The sequence below is a fragment of the Lagenorhynchus albirostris genome, chromosome 5, assembly GCF_949774975.1.
Source record: "Lagenorhynchus albirostris chromosome 5, mLagAlb1.1, whole genome shotgun sequence".
NCBI classification, from domain to species: Eukaryota; Metazoa; Chordata; class Mammalia; order Artiodactyla; family Delphinidae; genus Lagenorhynchus; species Lagenorhynchus albirostris.
The window spans coordinates 90,427,705-90,453,504 of record NC_083099.1 but is presented as its reverse complement, the minus strand read 5'-3'; the positions used below and the strand labels follow the sequence as shown (position 1 = coordinate 90,453,504).

General features: G+C 39.3%; 1 protein-coding gene across 1 annotated transcript in view; it reads right to left on the bottom strand.

Annotated features, from left to right (window-relative positions):
- Positions 1-25,800, bottom strand: part of MYH15 (myosin heavy chain 15) — a 185,666-nt gene that overhangs the window by 48,764 nt on the left and 111,102 nt on the right. The window contains 4 exon segments of the mRNA XM_060149051.1: positions 25-221; positions 2,602-2,720; positions 13,326-13,421; positions 13,424-13,451. Of these exon segments, the coding sequence (XP_060005034.1) occupies positions 25-221; positions 2,602-2,720; positions 13,326-13,421; positions 13,424-13,451 (440 nt within the window).

The window sequence follows — 25,800 nt, the reverse complement described above, 5'->3', positions numbered from 1 at the left end:
TCTGTGCAGCCCTGCCCCACTCACTTGGCATCCTCCAAGTCCTCAGTGCTCCGGATGGTGTCGTCTTCATACTTGGTTCTCCACTTAACAATTTCAGCATTGTCTTTGAACAGGGCCCAGAGCAGCTCAGCCTTGGCCTCTTGTTCTTCCTGGTACTGCTCTCATAGCAGGTCACAGTCACGCTTGGCCGACTTCACGGCCTGGGCCAGGGCACTCTGTGACTGCAGGGGACACAACACATGTTACAAAAAGGCACCACGGCCATTAACAAACAATGAAAGGCTTGGAGGTGACATCATCTTTTTTAGATAAAGTTAATAACCACCTGTCACAAATGCAAGCCGAACCTGAACCTCGTAAGATGATACCAGGGAGAGAATTTGGGACAAGAAGAGAAAGGAGAGAGTATCTAACTGCTGCCGTTACAACAAGGAAGAGGGTTCTATTTAGGGAAATGCCAGCCTGACTATGTGGGCTTCAACAATAGACAGGCCTGGAGTTCTAGAAATAGTGCAGAATGCAACGGTAGCAAGAGGAACACTCACCATCATTTAGGTAATCAGATTTATATTTAGCAATATACAAGAGTTAGATCTTGTTTGGACTAGAAAGGACCAATGAGTTTTGTCTAGCCTTTTCATTCTATTCATAAGGAGAACAGAACCTTTTATTTCATATGTAAATCCCTAAAAACTTTAAAACTTTAAAGCAGTACTAGCCAATAGAACTTTCCATAGTGATGAAAATATTCTATATGTGCACTGCCAATGTGGTAACCACTAGCCACGTGGCTGTTAAACACTCAAAATGTGCCCCAAACAAGGCCAAATTCAGTCAAAACTGAATTTAAAATTTATTTGATTTTAATTAATGTCAATTTAAATTCAGGTCGCCACCTGTAGTGTAGGAGCAGCTGCTGTACTACTGGACAGTAGAGCTCAGTTTGATGACTACTGCTGGTACTTAAGGGGTGGTCTGGTTAACCTAGCAACATCATTCCCAAGAGATAACCTAGTCTAGCGTGAAGAACCAGGGTCGCTGCCAGTCCTCTTGGGTCCTTAATGTAACTTAGGAAACAGCATCTTCTTAGGTAGATGCAGCTCTGAAAGCACAAGGCTTGGTTAATGGCAGCCTCAGGCAGACACCTTCGGGCAGTGAATGAGGAGCAATAATACATAGCGACCCTAAGAAGGCCACAGGCTTTGGAATCTGGGAAACTTGGCTTCAAATTGCTACTCTTCCTCTTATTTAATATATATGTATTGAGCGCCTGTTCTAAGCAATAGTGTTAACTGAAGTAAAAGAGATGGAGACAAAGCCTTTGTCCAACGGAGCTAAAAGGAGTAAGAGGATATGTAAAACAAACATGTACAAAAATTACTAAATAAAATTGCCGACTGCACCGAGAACGTAAAACAGATTGACATGATGAGGAATGTTTGGTTCTCTCTCATCATCCCCCAAAGGCCTTGGGGAAGGGCCTTCAAACAGTGGGAATAGCAGCTACAAACGTCCTAAGGCCTGAATGATGACAGCTTGTATAAGGGGCAGCAAGGAGGCCAGGGTGACTGGAGGGGAGTAAATGACAGAGGCAGCTGTGGAAGGTAAGGTCACAAAAGGAGGCCGGAGCCAAGAAAGGGGGCCTTGTATGCCAGTTGGAAGCCACTGGGAAGTCAGCCAGAGAGATCTTCTAAACTATAAATCTAGTCATTTCACAACCTGCTCAACTTCCTTCACAGAATACTACCAGCTGTATGACCTTGGATGAGTTGTCTTCTCAAAGCCTTGGTTACTTCATGTAAAAAAATATAATTCTACCAGTTTCATATGACTTATATATGAAGGTTTATATGGCATGAGAGAAGCATCTAGCATGATGTCTGATGCACAAATCATGACAGTAATTTGAAAATGTACATGTGATATAGAAAATAAGGAGAGTGGAAGGAATAAAATAAAACATTTAAAAACTGAAGTCTGAAGAGTTGCAGTGAGATTATATGCAAGTGAAGTCTTTTGGGGTCTTAGTAAGAAAGAGGCCTTGAATATGAACTAAGAACAGACTTGAATACCAGGGCTCAAAAATCCATCTCTCATCTTAGTCACTATGCTTTAACATTAAAGAACCACTTTCACTGTGGTCACCTGCAAGCAACATTATATATTCTCTTGGGAAGAAATGACTAATAATGACTAATATTTATAATATATTGACAATTTGAAAATAATATTGAGCTAATCCAGCCCCATTCATTTTATCCTGCTCTTTTATTTAATTCCACTTCTTTGTGCAATTCAGAATCAAAGACCCATAAAGAACTTTGCCGACTTTCTGTTCTAGCAATAATGCAAAATGAAAATGCATACTTTGTTTGCTCTAAATCTGACAAACTAGAGAAGTGATCTAAATTACTGAGGATGTTCCTTCAGTGATCAGAGTCCTCCCTGGCACGTATAAGATCCAACACATCTTTTTCCATAACTTCTAGGGCACTTTCCCCCCTTCTTTTATATGAGAAGATATTCAGGCTGACCTAGCAAGCACTATTTTTTTTTTTAACATACAGTCAAGCTCCTGGTGAGAAACAATAGATGCATGACTTTGGTCTCTTCTGCCAATTGCCATTTCAGATCTTGAATCGGCAGAGTGAAGGTAATATTTTCCCTGGAAAGTTGGTTTATCAGAGCTTCCTTTTCTTCTAGCCTTTTTAGGAACTCACCTACAAAAAGATTTCACAAAATAAGTTAATCAAGGTCTTCTTATCTACTGCCTCTCCCACTTAACTTATTGGCTTAAGAGCAACTAATATGATCCACATATTTTTGATATTTATAAAGAGTCAAGGGTCCAATTATCAGCAAACCATGGCAATGATCCTTTCCAGAACTCTCGAGAGTGAGCTACCATTTATTGAGAATCTTCCATAGAGCAAGTACTTTATATATATTACCTAGTTTAATTCTCATAGCTACTTGATAACATAGGTATTATGTTACCCATTTTTCAGAAGGGAAAATATGGTAACTGACTTAAACGTGATTGAGACACAAACCTGGTTACCAGCTATGCAATGGACGTAGATTCAAGTTAAGCTCTTAATCCTGAGGAACGCATTCTTTCTTCTGTGCCATGCTCCCTTGTGTACTATATGTGGCTCTACACATTTCTGACCATATGATCTTTAGATAATTACAACTTCTTTGCCTCATTTGTAAATTGAGGATGGCGATAAAATATTGTTAATGAAAATTAAATGAGTGTGAATGTACTTTGTAGACTGACTTGCTAAATAAATATTAGGAAGCGTCATTAAATGGTACAGAGTGTGACCAAGAGAAGGGTAAATTTTATTTCACTCTAGTCTACTTTCCCAGCTTAGCTTACTTCATTAATGATAGGTGAGAAATGCCTTGGTTATTAGAAATGGTATTAAAGCAGAGCCAATCCTGATCAAAGGCAGTTACTTCTATTATGCAATTAGTGCAATAATAAAAGCCTCAAATATTTATGATTCCCACCCCTCTTGCTACAAACAAGTTCTAAAACTCTCAACATTATAAGAGTGTTTGGGTTAAAACAGCAATTCCCAAACTTTTGGGTCTCAGGAACACTTTATACGCTTAAAAAATTTTGAGGACCCCACAGAGATTTTGTTTACATGAGTTTTATATTAACAGTGTATTCAAAATTAAAAGAGGAATTTAAGGTATGTATTTACTCATTTTAACATAATAAAAATCTTAATGACATGTTAACAGAAGCAACGATTTTTAGAGGGAAAACTATGTTCCAAAACAAACAAAAAATTAGAAAAATAAGCTTATGTTATATTTTTTTAAATCTCTGGCTTAATAAAAGTCAGCTGGTTGAAGAATCCAACTGTTCTGGTTGAAGCATATGAAGAAATCCAGCCTCTCACAGATAAGTAATTAGAAAAGGGAGATGTGTTTTCATAGTCTTTTCAGATAATTGTGACTATTGTTTGATACTGTACCAAAACTCAACAAATAGAAGTTTCTTAAGGGTTAATGGTATAATCCCTATAAATGAATTTTTTATTCTGTTACATTAAAATTCATGCACCTGTCTTAAACTTTGAATGGATCTTTTACCTACACATGATTTTGCAACATCAAGCAGTGGTGATTTGAAAAGTATACGTTTACTGAATTATGCAGATTTTCCAAATGTTAACACATTTCATCACAGAATATTAAAAAAAATCGTATCTGTTAACGTCACCACTTATCTCATAAGAAAAGCCTTTAAGGTTCAGCTCAAGATGGGGGAGTTAGAAGATCCTGAGTTCATCTCCTCCCATGGACACACCAAAACTACAACTATGTATAGAAAAACTATCTCTGAGAACAGCCTAAAGACTAGCAGAACAGATTTTCTACAACTAAGGCTATAAAGAAAAGGCCATGTGGGGAATGGGTAAGAGGGCAGAGACGTGGTCTAATCAGAGCCCACACCCCCGATAAGGCAACTAATAAGTGGGAGGGATATCACAACTGTGGAGGTCCCCACTGGGGAGTGAGGGGTCCAAGCCCCACATCATGCTCCCCAGCCCAGGGTTCTTGCACCGGGAAGACAAGCCTCCGTAATGTCTGGCTTTGAAAATCAGTGGGGCTTAGGGCCGGGAGGGCCAGAGGACTGCGGGAAACTGCAGACAATGCTTGTGTACAAACTCACTTGCTCCTGGTCCCAATAGAGAGGCAACAGCTTGAAAAACACCTGAGTCGTACAAGAAGGAAATTCATTGACTAATATTAGGACATATTTTGGAGGGGCAGGGATCTGGCAGAACTTTCTCCAGTGGCAGAAGCACTTGTGCACACCTTTTTATTTTTATTTTTTTAACTCTTCTGCCACCTAGCTGGCTGGCCCAGGACTGGTGGGCACCATTTCTGTTACTTTCAGTCAACCTAGCTAACACAGTGTACCCTGCCCCAACATTCCCTTGAGGACCCACCTTGGAAGGCCCCTCAAAAGCCACTCCATGTCCACTCCATCGGGCAGGTGGCACGAGCTGGCACTGGTGCCCCTCCAAAGTGGCTCTTACCCCATCCAACCTGGTGAGCCACCTTGGCCAGCATCAGCACCCCCTCCAAGAAGCTCCCACTTGGGGGTCACCCCAAGTGACCCACAGCACACCTACAGCAGTCACAACCAAGCTATGCAGCCAGCCAGGCCTGGGGCCAGCCCCCTCCACCAGTGTGCCCACAGCAATTGTGGCCCAACCACAGTAAGAGGGTGCATGAAGCCCAAACAGGGGAAACCCCGGGAAAAACTGGCTCTGGTGACCATGGGGAATTGTGCCACACATAAGGCCACTCTCTCAAGACTAGGATATGGAGCTCATCTACCTAATACATAGGAACAAACACAAAGAGTTAGGCAAAGCGAGGAGACAAAGGAATACTTTCCAAATGAAAGACCAAGACAAAACTCCAGAAAAAGAACTAAACAAAATGGAGATAAGCAATTTATCAGAAAAGAATTCAAAGTAATACTCACAAAGATGCTTACCAAACTTAGGAGAAGAAGGGGTGAACTCAGTGAGAACTTCAACAAAAATATAGACAATATAAAAAAGAACCAATCAGAACTGAAGATTATAATGACTGAAATGAGAACACATTAAGGGAATCAACAGCAGATTAAAAGATCCCAAAGAACAGATCAGCAATCTGGAAGATGAGGTATTGGAAATCACCCGATCATAACAGCAAAAAAGAAATCTCTCTTTTTAAGAGAGATTAGTTTAAGGGACCTCTGGGACAACATCAGGCATACTAACATTTGTGCTATAGAGGTCCCAGAAGGAGGGGAGAGAGAGAGAGAGAAAGACATAGAGAGAGACAGAGAACATGTAGAGGGAAAATACCTCAACATAATAAAGACCATCTATGACAAAAGCACAGCTAACATAATACTCAATGGTGAAAACTCAATGGTGAAGATCGCTCAAAGATCAGGAACAAAACAAGGATATTCGTTTTTGCCACTTTTATTCTACACAGTACTGGAAGTCCTAGACATAGCAATCAGAAAAGAAAAAGAGATAAAGACATCTAAATTGGAAAGGAAGAAATAAAACTGTCACTATTTGCAGATGATATGATACTATACATAGAAAACCCTAAAGACTCCATCAAAAAACTATTAGAACTAAAAAACGAATTCAATAAATTTGCAGGATACAAAATCAATATACAGAATCAGTTACATTTCTGTACACTAATAACAAACTATCAGAAAGAGAAATGAAGAAAACAATTCCATTTACAATTGCATCAAAATGAATAAAATACCTAGGATTAAATTTTTTTGTTTGTTTGTTTTGTGGTACTCAGGCCTCTCACTGTTGTGGCCTCTCCTGTTGCAGAGCACAGGCTCCAGACGTGCAGGCTCAGTGACCATGGCTCACAGGCCTAGCTGCTCCGTGGCATGTGGGATCTTCCCGGACCGGGGCATGAACCCGTGTCCCCTGCATCAGCAGGTGGACTCTCAACCACTGTGCCACCAGGGAAGCCCCCTAGGATTAAATTTAACCAAGGAGGTGAAAGACCTGTACTTGGAAAACTATAAGACACTGATGAAAGAAACTGAAGATACAAGTAAATGGAAAGATATTCTATGTTCATAGATTGGAAGAATTAGTATTGCTAAAATATTCCTACCCAAAGCAATCTACAGATTCAATGCAACCCCTATCCAAATACATTTTTGGCATTTTTCACAAAGCTACAACAAATAACCCTAAAATTTGTATAGAACCACAGAAGACCCAGAATAGCCAAAGTAATCATGAGAAAGAACAAAGCTGGAGGTATCATACTCCTTGATTTCAAACTATGCTACAAAGCTACAGTAATCAAAACTTTATGATACTAGTACAAAACTAAACACATAGTTCGATGGAACAGAATAGAGAGCCCAGAAATAAACCCACACTTACATGGGCAGTTAATTTACAACTAAGGAGCCAAGAACATACAGTGGGGAAAAGACAGTCTTCAATAAATGGTGCTGGGAAAACTGGAAGTTAAATGAAAGGAATCAAAATGGACTATTTTCTCACACCATGCACAAAAATAAATTCAAAATGACTTAAAGACTTAAATGTAAGACTTGAAACTATAAAACTCCTAGAAGAAAACATAGACTATATACTTTTTGACACTGGTCTCAGCAATATGCTTTTGGATCTCTTTCCTCAGGCAAGGGAAACAAAAGTAAAAATAAACTAATGGGACCTAATCAAACTAAAAAGCTTTGGCACAGCAAAGGAAACCATCACAAAATGAAAAGACAACCTACTGAATGGGAGAAGATATTTGCAAATGATATATACAATAAAGGGTTAATATCTAAAATATACAAAGAATTCACACAACTCAATATCAACAAAACAAAAAATCTGATTTAAAAATGGGCAGAGGACCTGAATAAACATTTCCCCCCCCGCAGGGAAGACATTCAAATGGCCAACAGACACATGAGAAGATGCTCAACATCATTAATCATCAGGAAAATGCAAATCAAAAGCACAATGAGATATCACTTCACACCTGTCAGAATGGATACATCAAAAAGACAACAAATAACAAGTGTTGGTGAGAATGTGGAGAAAAGGGAGCCCTCATGCACTGTTGATGGGACTGTAAATTGGAGCAACCACTATGGAAACAGTATGGTGGTTCCTCAAAAACTTAAAAAAATTTTAAAACCTTATACAATCTATCAGTTCCACTTCTGGATACTTACTGGAAGAAAATAAAAACACTAATTTGAAAAGATATGTGCACCCCTATATCCATAGCATCATTATTTATAATAGCCAAGATATGGAAGCAACCTAAGTTGTCTTTCAATAGATAAATAATGAAGATGCAGTGTGTGTGTGTGTGTGTGTGTGTGTGTGTATGTGTGTGTGTATGCAATAGAATATTACTCAGCCATAAAAATAGTGAAATTATGTCATTTGCAATAACATGGATGAGCCTAGAGGGTATTATGCTAAATAAAATAAGTCAGACAAACAAAGGCAAATACCTTATTATTTCACTAATACGTGGAATCTAAAAAAAAAAGGAACAAACACAACAATACAGAAACAGACTCATAGATACAGAGAACAAAGTGGTGGTTGCCAGAGGGGAAGGTGGTGGGAGGGTTAAGTGAAATAGGTGAAGGGGATTAAGAGGTACAAACTTCTTATTTTAGTTATAAAATAGGTAAGTCATGGGGACATGATGTACAGTATAGGGAATATAGTCAACGGTACTGAAATAACTTTGTATGATGACAGATGGTTACTAGACTTATTGTGGTGAGCAATTTGAAATATAAATAAATGTTGAATCACTATGTTATATACCTGAAACTAATATCATATTTCACGTCAACTATATTTCAATAAAAAAGGAAGAAAAAAGAAAAGTCTTCAAGAATTGATAGCCATCAAGCTTATGATGGTACCTAACTGTTTTCCAAAATCTAATTTTACCTAAAAGCTCCACTTTTATTATTGGCAACAAATATTGTCAGCTGTTTTCCTTGTAGTGACAGGCTCACTTTGTTCATTTTTGAGAAAATATCTGCAATATCTAAGTCTGAATAAGCATAGTTTGTCAAACGTTCTTTCAAGTAAATATGATTCTTCCTGAAAAGATTGCTAGTTCAACTCAGAACTTGCACAATCACACATCCTACTTCAGTATGAAATGGAAGTGCTTTATGCATACTTTTTGTTTTGTCACACAGAATATTAAAAAGATATATACTCGGGGTTGAGATGTAGTATAATTAATTTTTACTTTTTCATTAAAGACATTCTTAAGTAAAACTGACTTTTTTTATTTTAAACTGTTGAGTATGGACCAGCGAATACAATGATTATAACTACAGTGTGGTGCTACTGCCTCAGCTTGTGATAAAGCTCCAGCAATTTTAATCGTCATTGCTTTTGCACCATCAATAACAGCAGCAAAAGAATTTAAAAAGCAAACAGAATCTTAGTATTAGAATGAAATAGTTCTAACCTCTTACTTAGTTCCCCTAAAAGAGTCTTGACAATTGCTGGGGTTGCATAGACCAAAACTAAGAAGCTCTGGGTGATACATCATATTTAAAAGTTTTCTGGGGAAATGCCAATCCATTACGGCAGCAGTCCCAACCTTTTTTGCACCAGGGACTCATTTTGTGGAAGACGATTTTTCCACAGACAGGGTCGTGGGGGATGGTTCAGGTGATAATGCAAACAATGGGAAGCGATGGGGAGCGGCAGATGAAGCTTCGCTCTCTCGCCCACCACTCACCTCCTGCTGTGCAGCCTGGTTCCTAATAGGCTGTGGACCGCAGCCCAGGGATTAGGGACCCCTGCATTAGGGCGTTAAGACAAACATATCACATATTTTATAGAACTAGGACCCACTTAACATGGCTTAATTGTTCACATTTACTATTGGTCTCCTTTGAAAGCAGAGTATAATCAGTGGCCAGGACAGGCCATGAGAAAGAAACTTTGGTGATGGTAGCAAAAAAAGCAGCAAAAAATCTGGAGCATAGACCTAGTGAGAGGAGGGGAGGTTTGGATAGGTATATACCTAAAATTTAATTTGTACAAAAGCCAAAAGGTAAAACTAAGAATAAAGGAGGAAATAAAAGGTCCTGCATCCTAAGCAGAATTATCATCTCAGATCCACTTTCATTTCACTCACCCAATTTCCTCATCAAAAAAGTGAGTAGAAAATTAATGCCAATAGGTAGAGAGGTAGGCAATGCCTATGAAAAAACTTGTATACAATACTACCTTCAGAGCTGGACAAAAAGGTATACTCCAGCTTAGTCTCTGAACTGAACAGTCCCCACGCAGACTACATCCTAAATGGCACAGAAGATCAAACTGGGGGTTTTGTAATGAGGCCAAGTGTGATACACCCTGTCACCAGCATAAGAGTCCTACTTAGTGTCCCTGCTAGAATCCAAAACTCTTTCCTCTTCTAGATTTCCAGGTTTGTTATTTTGCCAGTTCATTTTAATTTAGCTTTGACCCTAGATTAACATCTAGAAACAGAGGTGTCCATAGGCAGAAGGATAGACGGTTTTCACTCTCGTTTTAAAGTGAGTGCCTCTGGGCATCAAGAACACATTGTTTATTTTCATTGACCTAGGAATTCTATCTTCGGGAATATATTACTAAAAATAATTCTAATTACAGGCAAACAGCTAGTCACATGCTGTTCATAGCATACAAGCCAGTTACAGGACAAGATGAAGTAACCATTGTCCATCTACTTGATGGATTCGAAGCACTCTTGTAAGTGACTGAGTATGCAAGATACAAAAAAGCTCATGACAAACTGAAAATGAAAAACCTCTAATAGATTGCCACCATGTAAAATATAGGAAAAAGATCTAACTAAAAATAGTGGTTGACAGTTAAGAATAAGTCAACGGAACATTGTTCTACTTTCAATTGATCAAATGTTTGTGGATCTCCAATAAGTGGCAGTCATTGTTCTAGATGACTGACAAAAATCAGTGATCAAAACAAAGACCCCTGCCCTTGTGTAGGGTACATTCTGGCAGGTGGAGACATGACAAACTTATTTATTATGTCAAGCATGTAGCTTCTTTGAAGGTATTAAATGCTATGAAAATAGAAGCACATGGAGAAAACTGGTTGAGAGCACTCAAATGTCACCTTCCCAACAAGGCCTATCCTGACTCCTCCCAGATCTATTTGATTAACCCTCATCTTTAAGTCTTTGCTGAAATAGTCAGGACAAGGGGAAATAGTCAGGGCAAGACTCTAGGGTGGGAGTGTGCATGGTATGTTCAAAACACAGCAAAGAGGTCAAAGTGACCAAGGCAGAATGAGAGAAGAGAAAGTAGAAGAGGTCAGAGAGATAATGGAGCCCAAGCATCTGACCCTTGTAGGCCATTATACAGACTATGGCTTTTTTTTTTTTTTTTTTGCAGTACGTGGGCCTCTCACTGTTGTGGCCTCTCCCGTTGTGGCGCACAGGCTCTGGACGCGCAGGCTCAGCGGCCATGGCTTACGGGCCTAGCCGCTCCGCGGCATGTGGGATCTTCCCAGACCGGGGCACGAACCCGTGTCCCCTACATTGGCAGATGGACTCTCAACCACTGTGCCACCAGGGAAGCCCCAGACTATGGCTTTTACTGAGTGTAAAAAAGGGGTGTGGGTTCATACTACCCGAGGCAATCTACAGATTCAATGTGATCCCTATCAAATTACCAGTGGCATTTTTCACAGAACTAGAACAAAAAAATTTTTAATTTGTATGGAAACACAAAAGACCCTGAATAGCCAAAACAATCTTGAGAAAGAAGGACATGGCTGTAGGAATCATGCTCCTTGACTTCAGACTATACTACAAAGCTACAGTAATCAAAACAGTATGGTACTGGCACAAAAACAGACATATGGATCAATGAAACAGGATAGAAAGCCCAGAAAAAAACCCACACAATACGGTCAATTAATCTATGACAAAGAAGGCAAGAATATACAATGGAGAAAAGACAGTCTCTTCAAGAAGTGGTGCTGGGAAAACTGGGCAGCTACATGTAAAAGAATGAAATTAGAACATTCTCTAACACCATACACAAAAATAAACTCAAAATCGATTAAAGACTTAAATGTAATACTGGATACTATAAAACTCCTAGAGGAAAACATAGGCAGAACACACTGTGACATAAATCACAGAAGTATCTTTTTGCATCTGTCTCCTAGGGTAAAGGAAATAAAAACAAAAATAAATTAATGGGACTTAATTAAACTTAAAAGCTTTTGCACAGCAAAGGAATCCAGAAACAGAGGAAAAAGACAACTCTCAGAATGGGAGAAAATATTTGCAAACAATGCAGCCCACAAGGTATTAATTTCCAAAATATACAAACAGCTCATACAGCTTAATATCAGAAAAACCAACAACCCAATCAAAAAGTGGGCAGAAGACCTAAATAGACACTTCTCCAAAGAAGACATACAGATGGCCAACAGGCACATGAAAAGATGCTCAGCTTCACAAATTATTAGAGAAATGCAAATCAAAACTACAATGAGGTATCACCTCACATCAGTCAGAACTGTCATCATCAAAAAGTCGACAATTAATGCTGGAGAGGATATGCAGAAAAGGGAACCCTCCTACACTGTTGGTGGAAATGTTAACTGGTGCAGCCACTATGGAGAACAGTATGGAGGTGTCTAAAAAACTAAAAAAAGAATTACCATATGATCCGCAATCCCACTCCTGGCCATATATCTAGAGGAAACCAATGTTCATAGCAGCACTATTTACAATAGCCAAGACATGGAAACAACCTAAATGTCAATCCACAACTGAATGGGTAAAGAAGCTGTGATGTGTATGTGTATATATATATGTGTGTGTATACATATATACACATACACACACACAATGGAATATTACTCGGCCATAAAAAAGAATGAAATGATGTCATCTGAAGCAACATGGATGGACCTAGAGATTATCATATTAAGTGAAGTAAGTCAGAAAGAGAAAGACAAATATCATATGATATCACTTATATGTGGAATTTTAAAAAATGATACAAATGAACTTATTTACAAAACAAATAGTAGACTCACAGACATAGAAAACAAACTTATGGTTACCAAAGGGGATAGCAGGGATGGGGGAGGGACATAAATTAGGAATTTGGGATTAACATACACACACTACTATATATAAAATAGGTAAACAAGGACCTACTGTATAGCACAGGGAACTATACTCAGTATTTTGTAATACCCTACCATGCAAAAGAATCTGAAAAAGAATACATATATATGTATAACTGAATCACTTTGCTGTACACTTAAAAGCAACACAACATTGTAAATTACCTATACTTCAATTTAAAAAATAAATTTAAATATAAAAAAGAGGTGTGGGTTCATTACTGAAAATTAGGAAAAATACCTATTTCAATGAGGTAGATGTGATGAAGAGGCATGTTTGTAGACTGTGTGGACAGCCCCTACCATCCTTTGATCTTGAAAGCTGCTCCAGTCAACTGCATGTTGCATTTTCCCTTCAAGGAGGAGACCTGGGCGGGGACTCCCAAGGTGGTACAGAGGTGATCTTTCCCAGACAAGAGCGTGTCTGTGGACAAGGTAACATCAAGGGCCTCATTTGTCCCCTAGAATTTTTAAGTGCCCACTCAGGCTCAATAACTGTTTCACCATTTCAGTGGTCTCTCTACCAGTCTATGGGATTGAGACTCATAAGTGAAGCGTCACTGAAAGTTTACTTACCATTTTCACTCCGTAGCGTTGTTTTCTGTGCTGTCAGATCATTTGCCAACTGAGTCACTTCATCTAGTTTTGCATTTTCTTCATTCAAGTGCTCTCATACAGACTACAGAGCTTCTCAGCATTACCCTATGAGTTGAGAAGGAAAGATTGGACATGGTTTATAGAGACCATGCTGAATTAGCTGCATAAGGAAGGAGGGGAGGGGTGGTTCCTGGGACCCTTGTGCTCTCCTCTGCCCTGAAAGCCACAGCCAGCATTGGGAAACCATGTCTTCTAATTTAGGAAAGCACAATACACTCAGGGTCTGGGCCCCTCAGAGGCCCAAACTTTTCAGATTATAGGTATTAATGGAGAAATGACTCTTTGGGTATCGGGGACCCTCTCTAGAATTCATTGCTTTTCTGAAGAAGAAAACGTGTCAGTGACGAAGTACGTATTCACTTCCTGACATTGTATTATATATTTAACCATCTTTCTTTCCTGCTAGAATATGTTTCATGAGGGTAGAGATTCCATCTAATCACAGATTATGCCCCCTGTGCCTTGAATCGTGTCTAGCACGTATTAGGAGCTCAGCTAACAAGGGGGTAGGTTCAGAGGGAAGGGAAAGGAAAGATGGGAAGAGATGGAGGAGGAAGGAAGGAAATCCAAAGGGCTGACCAAGAAGGATAGGAGAAAGCAGATGGATCTGAGCTGCAGGAGCACAATCACAGAAATTTAAACTGTCAAAACAACTGGACCCTCCCGATCACTAAGGCTGCAGGCTCCTGATTACCCTGTTGAGTTAACATTTCAATCCTAAACTCTAACTCTCAGAATTGTTCATGTTTGAAGAAATGGATATGCCATGTGGCCTTTGCACTTCTACCTGGTTAAGTAACCAATCTAATCATCAGACTCTTGCCACACTCTGGAAACTAATGCCAATACCATGAAGCCCAATATTTTCAGGATGAAGAGCTGCCAAATGTAAGATGGTGCTACCCTCTTTACCTAGCTATAATTTGCATTCTCATTATTAATATGGTCAGAAGTCATAAAATGACACTGGTGGTACTCTAGAACCACAGTTCCATAGATTTCACATAGCTGTTTTTGTGTTTTGCTCTTTACATGTATTAAATCACAATTCATAAAACAGCCCTATGAGACTTTGTCTCTATAAAGAAATAGTACTATGGAAAAAGTAGGAAGAGGAGGGACAACGACAACAAAGAAAGTATCACACCAATGTCATTCCAAGAAAATAGTGAAAACTGTGAAATCTGGTAGTGAGTCTAATAGTTTCCATGTTAAACTAATTTTTATGATATGGCAATGGCCAAGGACCAAAGACATTTCAAAGATGACACCAGGTTTGGTCCTCTGGGAAACTTCTGAATCAGCAAATATTGGAGCTCTTCTGCTGGAGCCTATGCTCTGTTGAAGACTGTTCTCTTTAAGCTTACCCTAATGACTATTTTAAACTCTTTATGAAAGACTCCTAGATTACATCTTATATTCCGAAGGCCAAATGTAGTGCTTGACACAAAATACGCACTTAATAAATGTCTAGGACACTCAAATTACTGCAGACTTTTGTGAGAGGTTGGCCAACATACCCACCACAGTTTACTTAGAAGTCACCTTCAAGTTTTCCTTATAAATCCCAACCCCCAGACTTGTTTTGTTTTGTTTTTTTAACTGACTTGGGATATTATCCACTGATTAGCAAACAAGGGAAGAGGCACATCAGGTGCCTGCCCATTTGGAGGCTGACAAGGAATAGTTCTATTCTCAGATGTTCCATAGCACACCCACGCTTAGTGGTGGTTATGAAACCAGACCTGGCAAAGATTCAATGATCAGCTCTCTCTACAATGCCATCAGCGTCACGTAGTTTAGAGCACTGATGGCAAATGCCAGCCACACTCAATTATCCACATTCTCCACTTGCTACTAGAAGCTATAGTAGTGACACAGGTAACAGTTTTTAGATAGTCTGTACTTTCTAATATTTCAAAGGTTGAATATGTTTGCTCCCACTTCTGAAAGTCATTTGATAGTCAAAGTTGGCACACTTGCTGTTTTCCTCACAATATTCCTCAAGAACTCAGATTGCCTCTGTTTTATAGATGAGAAAACAGAGTTAGAGAGGCTAAATACCTTGCCCAAATTCACACAGCTAGTATGCATTGGGTTTAGGATTTGAACTGATAATTGCCTGTGCAGATGCAAAAAAAAAAAAAAAAAAAGTCAGGCACTAGATACCTAAGCATCCATTGTATGATATAACAACAAAGGAAATGTTAAGGATGAATTGACTTAACGTCCTAGTTGGCTCAAACTGTCATGAATCCTGGGTCCCAGAAGAAACTGGATAAAAATATGATGACTCTGTGAACCATCTTTATTTTATGTTCTCTCCAATAATAAATGACACATGAAATGGGGCCAAGAGGAACACAGCCAGATGGGAGAAATGCCAATTCTGCTTGTGGTCATGAGTGTGCTCTGCTACACGCCTGTTTGCTGAGGGTAAAAGAATACAGATCTCTGTAAGACAACTTAGTCAGTTTTGTGGATATGGCAAGCAAAGGAGCCAGAGAATCTCCAGTTTTCAAGAGAAGCTGGCTGTGCACATCTGCAGAGTAGGCAGCCACTGGGCACACAGGAAAGACACTTGCCCTTAGGCACCGCTTCAGGTCATAGTTATCCATGGGCATTGTTTACACTGCTATAGTATTTTCAATTGGAAAAGTATTTTCATAAGCAGGGTCTGCAAAATATAATGAGGTTGTTCATCTAAAGGTGGCCTGTACAGAGGTATAACATTCAAAGGGGTGGTACCTTCAAAAGAACTTCAAGTTTAAGCCTAAAGATAGACACTAAATTTTGATACCAAGAAGGAAAAGGTTAATGAAATAATGCACACTCATCCTAAAGCTGGCTCTTAAAATGATGCATAAAAATGCTGCCTCCTAGAAATTCAGGAACCAATGGGAATTCAAAATGATCAAGATAATTGTGAGATTGCCTATAACTTCTAAATTTCCCTGGGCCTCTCTGTCAGCCGAATATACTTTCAAAAATGCTTCAGTTTCCACCGTACCACGGAGTATTAGCATTTCTGGCATTATAAGTCAAGAAAAGATGAAGTAAAAAAAAAAAAAAAAAGAAAGAAAAGATGAAGTAAACAATACAAGATAAAGTTCAGCATAATGGATATGCCTATGAGGGTGAACAGAATCACTTTATCCCACCAACAAATATGTAAGGCAGAATGAAGTCACCCACAGATATACACAGGATTTGGAGCTGAGGCCCAGCTCTGCCATATAATTTTTGTGACCCTGGACAAATTGTTAAACCCATGAGCCACAGAATTCCCAAGAGACATATGTAACAGATTAATGCTAGTAACTGAGTGTACAGATTATGGAAAGCATGTAGTAAACATGAGTAAAATAAGACCTAGCTTCTGCCTTAGAGATGTCTTCTATTGAAGCAAAGTGAAAAGACCATACAATGCAGCAGTAAAGGGGGACACCAAAAGTGCTACAAGAATTAAGAAACAGATAAAATTTTAATATGAAAAGTTGAACTTGAGCATTCCAGGGGGACAGTTTAGTTGGAAAAGGCATATTGGTGGGAAAGTGGATATTTGGCTGAAATAGAGGGTCCAGGAAACAAAGTACCAGAATCTAAAATATTCAGAGAAAGTGGAGTCAGATCACAAGCCATAGGGTACCTTGAAGGGCACAAGTTTGGAGTTCACTTTGAAGCAGGGACATGATTCAATAAAGCCATTTCTCAAAATATCCATACAGATACTATTTAAAATAGAGGGGAAAAAAAAAGACTAAAAGCAAAAAAACATAATTTAGAAAACCACTGCAATAGTCCAGTTAAAAGATAATGAAAGTCATACATGTGAGTGGGAATGGAATAAAAAATTGCAAGACAGTGCAAAATTGACCTGCTGTAATAATTGACTGGAAAGCCAAGAACAGAGAGGAAACAAATAATCAATTCTAGGCTTAGAGTCTGGGTGACGGAAGAAACAGGGTGCTGCTGGTAACAAAAATGTCCATAGGAAATGTGTCAGCTTCAGGAGAAGGGGATAAGTTTGGTTTTAGACATGCTAATTTGAGGAAAGGGAGACATTACTGAATTTTGAAAGAACCAATTAAGAAAATTCTTTTAAGAGAGACCTTCAAGATGGTGGAGGAGTACGACGTGGAGATCACCTTCCTCCCCACAAATACATTACAAATACATCTACATGTGGAACAACCCCTACAGAACACCTACTGAACGCTGGCAGAAAACCTCAGACCTCCCAAAAGGCAAGAAACTCCCCACGTACCTGGGTAGGGCAAAAAAAAAAAGAAAAAACAGAGACAAAAGAATAGGGACGGGACCTGCACCAGTGGAGGGAGCTGTGAAGGAGGAGAGGTTTCCCCACACTAGGAAGCCCCTTCGCGGGCGGAGACTGCGGGTGGCGGAGGCGGGAAGCTTCGGGGCCGCGGAGGAGAGCACAGCAACAGGGGTGCGGAGGGCAAAGCGGGGGGATTCCCAAACAGAGGATCAGTGCCGACCAGCACTCACCAGCCCGAGAGGCTTGTCTGCTCACCTGCCGGGGCGGGCGGGGCTGGGAGCTGAGGCTCGGGCTTCAGTCGGAGCGCCGGGAGAGGACTGGGGTTGGCAGCGTGAACAGAGCCTGAAGGGGTTAGTGCGCCACGGCTAGCCGGGAGTGTGTCCGGGAAAAAGTCTGGACCTGCTGAAGAGGCAAGAGACTTTTTCTTGCCTCTTTGTTTCCTGGTGCGCGAGGAGAGGGGATTAGGAGCTCCGCTTAAAGGAGCTCCAGAGATGGGCACGAGCCACGGCTATCAGCGCGGAGCCCAGATACGGGCAAGAAATGCTAAGGCTGCTGCTGCTGCCACCAAGAAGCCTGTGTGCGAGCACAGGTCACTCTCCACACCCCTCCCAGGATCCTAGGCAGCCCACCACTGCCAGGGTCCCGTGATCCAGGGACAACTTCCCTGGGAGAACACACGGTGCCTCAGGCTGGTGCAACGTCACGCTGGCCTCTGCCGCCGCAGGCTCGCCCCGCACTCCGTGCCCCTCCCTCCCCCCGGCCTGAGTGAGCCAGAGCCCCCGAATCAGCAGCTCCGTTAACACCGTCCTGTCTGAGCGAAGAAAACACGCCCTCAGGCGACCTACATGCAGAGGCCGGGCCAATCCAAAGCTGAACCCCAGGAGCTGTAACAAAGAAGAGAAAGGGAAATCTCTCCCAGCAGCCTCAGGAGCAGCGGATTAAATCTCCACAATCAGCTCGTGCCCTGCATTTGTGGAATACCTGAATAGACAACGAATCATCCCAAAACTGAGGCAGTGGACTTTGGGCGCAACTGTAGACGTGGGGTTTGCTGTATGCAACTGACTGGTTTCTTGTTTTATGTTTATCTTAGTTTAGTATTTAGAGTTTATTATCATTGGTAAATTTGTTTATTGATTTGGTTACTCTCTTCCTTTTTTTAAAAATATATAGATATATATTTTCCTTTTTCTCTTTTTGTGAGTGTCTATGTGTATGCTTCCTTGTGTGATTTTGTCTGTATAGCTTTGCTTTTAACATTTGTCCTAGGGTTCTGCCTGTCCTTTTTTTTTTTTAATAAAGTTTTTAGCACTTGTTATCATTGGTGGATTTGTTTTTTGGTTTTCTTGCTCTCTTCCATCTTTCTTTTTTTTAAAAAAAAACTTTAATTTTTTATTTTTAATACTTTTTTAGGTTTTATTTTAATAACTGTAATTCTTTTTATTTATATTTTTTCTTTCTTTCTTTCTCTCTTTTTTCCCTTTTCTTCTGAGCCATGTGGCTGACAGGATCCTGGTGCTCTGGCCTAGTGCCAGGCCTGTGCCTCTGACGTGGTAGAGCTGAGTTCAGGACATTGGTCCACCAGAGACCTCCTGGCTCCACATGATATCAAACGGCGAAAGCTCTCCCAGAGACCTCCACCTCAACACTAAGACCCAGCTCCACTCAACAACCAGCAAGCTACAGTGCTGGACACCCTATGCCAAACAACTAGCAAGACAGGAATACAACCCAACCCATTAGCAGAGAGGCTCCCTGAAATCATGATAAGGTCACAGAAACTCCAAAACACACCACTGGACGTAGTCCTGCACAACAGAAAGACAAGACCCAGCCTCATCCACCAGAACACAGGCACCAGTCCCCTCCACCAGGAAGCCTACACAACCCACTGAATCAAACTTACCCACAGGGGGCAGACACCAAAAACAATGGGAACTACGAACCTGCAGTCTGTGAAAAGGAGACACCAAACACAGTAAGTTAAGCAAAATGAGAAGACAGAGAAACACAGAGCAGATGAAGGAGCAAGGTAAAAACCCACCAGACCAAACAAATGAAGAGGAAATAGCAGTCTACCTGAAAAAGAATTCAGAGTAGTCATAGTAAAGATGATCTAAAATCTTGGATATAGAATGGACAGATAGAATGAAACGTTTAACAAGGACCTAGAAGATGATGAACAACAAACAATGATGAACAAAACAATAAAGGAAATTAAAAATTCTCTAGAAGGAATCAATAGCAGAATAACTGAGGCAGAAGAATGGATAAGTGACCTGGAAGATAAAATAGTGGAAATAACTACTGCAGAGCAGAATAAAGAAAAAAGAATGAAAAGAATTCAGAACAGTCTTAGATACCTCTGGGACATTAAATGCACCAACATTTGAATTATAGGGGTCCCAGAAGAAGAGAAAAAGAAAGGGACTGAGAAAATATTTAAAGAGGTTAGAGTTGAAAACTTCCCTAATATGGTAAAGGAAATACTCAATCAAGTCCAGGAAGCACAGAGAGTCCCATACAGGATAAATCCAAGGAGAAACATGCCAAGACACATAGAAATCAAACTATCAAAAATTAAATACAAAGAAAAAATATTAAAAGCAGCAAGGGAAAAGCAACAAATAACATACAAGGGAATCCCCAAAAGGCTAAGAGCTGATCTTTCAGCATAAACTCTGCAAGCCAGAAGGGAGGGGCAGGACATATTTAAAGTGATGAAAGGGAAAAAACTACAACAAAGATCACTCTACCCAGCAAGGATCTCATTCAGATTTAACAGAGAAATTAAAACCTTTACAGACAAAGGAAAGTTAAGAGAATTCAGCACCACCAAACCAGCTTTAAAACAAATGCTAAGGGAACATATCTGGGTGGGGAAACATAAGAGAAGAAAAAGACCTACAAACCCAAAATAAATAAGAAAATGGTAATAGGAAAATACATATCAATAATTACCTTAAATGTAAATGGATTGAATGCCCCAACCAAAAGACACAGGCTTGCGGAATGGATACAAAAACAAGACCCATATATATGCTCTCTACAAGAGACACACTTCAGACCTATGGACACATACAGACTAAAACTCAGGGGATGGAAAAAGATATTCCATGCAAATGGAAATCAAAATAAAGCTGGAGTAGCAATTCTCATATCAGACAAAATAGACTTTAAAACAAAGACTATTACAAGAGACAAAGAAGGACACTACATAATAATCAATGGAACAATCCAAGAAGAAGATAAACAATTGTAAGTATTTATTCACCCAACACAGGAGCATCTCAATACATAAGGCAAATGCTAACAGCCATAAAAGGGGAAATCGACAGTAACACAATCATAGTAGGGGACTTTAACACCGCACTTTCACCAATGGACAGATCATCCAAAATGAAAATAAATAAGGAAACACAAGCTTGAAATGATACATTAAACAAGATGGACATAATTGATAGTTAAAGGACATTCCATCCAAAACCACAGAAGGCACTTTCTTCACAGGTGCTCATGGAACATTCTCCAGGATAGATCATATCTTGTGTCACAAATCAAGCGTTGGTAAATTTAAGAAAATTGAAATCGTATCAAGTATCTTTTCTGGCCAGAATGCTATGAGACTAGATATCAATTACATGAAAAAATATGTAAAAATTACAAACACATGGAGGCTAAACAATACACTACTTAATAACCAAGAGATCACTGAAGAAATCAAAGAGGAAATCAAAAAATACTTAGAAACAAATGACAATGAAAACATGACGACCCAAAACCTATGAGATGCAGCAAAAGCAGTTGTAAGAGAGAAGTTTATAGCAGTACAATTCTACCTCAAGAAACAAGAAACATCTCAAATAAACAACCTAACCTTACACCTAAAGCAATTAGAGAAACAGGAACCAAGAAACCCCAAAGTCAGCAGAAGGAAGGAAATCGTAAAGTTCAGGTCAGAAATAAATGAAAAAGAAATGAAGGAAATGATAGCAAAGATCAATAAAACTAAAGCTGGCTCTTTGAGAAGATAAACAAAATTGGTAAACCATTAGCCAGACTCATCAAGAAAAAAAGGGAGAAGACTCAAATCAACAGAATTAGAAATGAAACAGGAGAAATAACAACTGACACTGCAGAAAAACAAAGAATCATGAGAGATTACTACAAGCATCTATATGCCAACAAAATGGATAACCTGGAAGAAATGGACAAATTCTTAGGAAAGCACAATCTTCCGAGACTGAATTAGGAAGAAATAGAAAATATAAACAGACCAATCACAAGGACTGAAATTGAGACTGTGATTAAAAATCTTCCAACAAACAAAAGTCCAGGACCAGATGGCTTCACAGGCAAATTCTATCAAACATTTAGAGAAGAGCTAACACCTATCCTTCTCAAACTCTTCCAAAATATAGCAGAGGGAGGAACACCCCGAAACTCATTCTACGAGGCCACCATAACCCAGATACCAAACCAGACAAAGATGTCACAAAGAAAGAAAACTACAGGCAATATCACTGATGAACACAGATGCAAAAATCCTCAACAAAATACTAGCAAACAGAATCCAACAGAGCATTAAAAGGATCATACACTATGATCAAGTGGGGTTTATCCTAGGGATGCAAGGATTCTTCAATATATGCAAATCAATCAACGTGATAAACCATATTAACAAATTGAAGGATAAAAACCATATGATAATCTCAATAGATGCAGAGAAAGCTTTCAACAAAATTCAACACCCATTTATGATAAAAACCCTCCAGGAAGTAGGCATAGAGGGAACTTACTTCAACATAATAAAGGCCATATATGACAAACCCACAGCAAACATCGTTCTCAATGGTGAAAAACTGAAAACATTTCATCTAAGATCAGGAACAAGACAAGGTTGTCCACTCTCACCACTATTATTCAAAATAGTTTTGAAAGCTTTAGCCACAGCAATCAGAGAAGAAAAAGAAATAAAAGGAATCCAAATCGGAAAAGAAGAAGTAAAGCTGTCACTAATTGGAGAAGAAATACTATACATAGAGAATCTTAAAGATACTATGAGAAAACTACTAGAGCTAATCAATGAATTTGGTAAAGTAGCAGAATACAAAATTAATGCACAGAAATTCTTGCATTCCTATACACTAATGATGAAAAATCTGAAAGAGAAATTAAGGAATCACTCCCATTTACCACTGCAACAAAAAGAATAAAATACCTAGGAATAAACGTACCCAAGGAGACAAAAGACCTGTATGCAGAAAACTATAAGACCCTAATGAAAGAAATTAAAGATGATACAAACAGATGGAGAGATATACCATGTTCTTGGATTGGAAGAATCAACATTGTAAAAATGATATACTACCCAAAGCAATCTACAGATTCAATGCAATCCCTGTCAAAGTACCAATGAAATTTTTCACAGAAGTAGAACAAAAAATTTCACAGCTTGCATGGAAGCACAAAAGACCCGAATAGCCAAAGCAATCTTGAGAAAGAAAACCAGAGCTGGAGTAATAGACTCCCTGACTTCAGACTTTACTACAAAGCTACAGTAATCAAGACCATATGGTACTGGCACAGAAACAGAAATACAGATCAATGGAACAGGATAGAAAGCCCAGAGATAAACCCATACACATATGGTCACCTTATTTTTGATAAAGGAGGCAAGAATATACAATGGAGAAAAGACAACCTCTTCAATAAGTGGTGCTGGGAAAACTGGACAGCTACATGTGAAAGAATGAAATTAGAACACTCCCTAATACCATACACAAAAATAAACTCAAAATGCATTAAAGACCTAAATGTAAGGCCAGACACTATAAAAACTCTTAGAGGAAAACAGAGGCAGAACACTCTATGACATAAATCAAAGCAAGGTCCTTTTTGACCCATCTCCTAGAGAAATAGAAATAAAAACAAAAATAAACAAATGGGACCTAATGAAACTTAAAAGCTTTTGCACAGCAAAGGAAACCATAAACAAGACAAAAAGACCCTCAGACCCTCAGAATGGGAGAAAATATTTTCAAATGAAGCAACTGACAAAGGATTACTCTCCAAAATATACAAGCAGCTCATGCAACTCAATATCAAAAAAACAAACAACTTAATCCAAAAATGGGCAGAAAAACTAAATAGATATTTCTCCAAAAAGATATACAGATGGCCAACAAACACATGAAAGGATGCTCAACATCACTAATCATTAAAGAATGCAAATCAAAACCACAATAAGGTATCACCTCACTCTGGTCTGAATGGCCATCAATAAAAAATCTAGAAACAATAAATGCTGGAGAGGATGAGGAGAAAAGGGAAGCCTCTTGCACTGTTGGTGGGAATGTAAATTGATACAGCCACTATGGAGAACAGTGTGGAGGTACCTTATAAAACTACAAATAGAACTACCATATGACCCAGCAATCCCACTACTGGCTATATACCCTGAGAAAACCATAATTCAAAAAGAGTCATGTACCACAGTGTTCATTGCAGCTCTATTTACAATAGCCAGGACATGGAAGCAAACTAAGTGTCCATCGACAGATGAGTTGAGAAAAGATATGTGGCACATATATACGATGGAATATTACTCAGCCATAAAAAGAAACGAAATTGAGTTATTCGTAGTGAGGTGGGTGGACTTAGAATCTGTCATACAGAGTGAAGTAAGTGAGAAAGAGAAAAATAAATACCGTATGCTAACACACATATATATGGAATCTAAATAAATAAATAAATGGTTCTGAAGACCCTAGGGGCAGGACAGGAATAAAGATGCAGATGTAGAGAATGGACTTGAGGACATGAGGAGGGGGAAGTGTAAGCTGGGATGAAGTGAGAGAGTGGCATAGATTTATATGTACTACCAAATGTAAAACAGATAGCTAGTGAGAAGCAGCCGCATAGCACAGGGATATCAGCTCGGTGCTTTGTGACCACCTAGAGGGGTGGGATAGGGAGGGTGGGAGGGAGATGCAAGAGGGAGGAGATATGGGGATATATGTATATGTATAATTGATTCACTTTGTTATAAAGCAGAAACTAACACACCATTGTAAAGCAATTACACTCCAATAAAGATGTTAAAAAAAAAAGAAAATACTTTAAATATAATCAGAGGAAATAAATGAAATTGCAGGGGTTAAAGGAGTAGGATATAGAGAGGTATACACCTACTTGTGGGAACTAGTCTCCAAAGATGGCCCCCCAGGGAGCCACAGTCTCTAGTATTCGCAGCCATGTGTAGACCTTACCCCTGTGACTCATCACTGTTGGGAGTCACACAGAATCACTCCACTGTATTGTAAGCCTTCCTCACAAGAGTTTTTGCACCTTTGGTCTCTTGGAATATTTGCTTTTAGTGCCCTGAATTGCCATGTAAGAAGTCCAACTCCCCTATGCCTGCCATGCTATGAGGAAACCCAAGTTAGCTACATGGAGAGGTCACACAAAAAGACAGATTTCCAACCAGCCCCCAACTGTCTAGCTATCCCAGCCCAGGAGCCAGATACACAAATGAGTAAACCTTCAGATGATTCCAGTCTCAACCGCCATCTGCGATAAGCCTGTCAACCTCCAGAACCAAGAGAGAGAATAATAAATTATTGTTTTAACTCTAAGTGATTTGTTACATATCGGTAGATAAATAGAACATTACTTTTTGGTCAAGGAGTCAGATCAAGACAGATATGGACAGACTTTGCTTTTTTCTCAAAATACCATTCTTAGTGTGGAAAAGCCTTTTGTTTTTGGCAGTGGGTGAATAATGCCCATGTGGAAGAATATTTTATTCTTTGGAACAAGAAGGAAATAAATGGATGAGTGAATAGCTTATAAGGTGAAGAGAGAAGTTATAATTAATGGTCTTAATCTTATCAGTCAGATGTTAACATTTATTAAAAGGAAGGATTCAGAAAGGCAGCATTTATTAAAAGGAAGGATTTAGAAAGGCAGGGTTAGAAGTCTGTTTCTCTTCTAAAATAAAACAAAGTGAGTTAGAAGAACAAAGAACTTCTGAGCAGCAATGAAATTCTATAGGAAGTTGGAAAGTATAAAATTCACACCTAATTAGTATGGATTTATGGTGAACCTATCAAC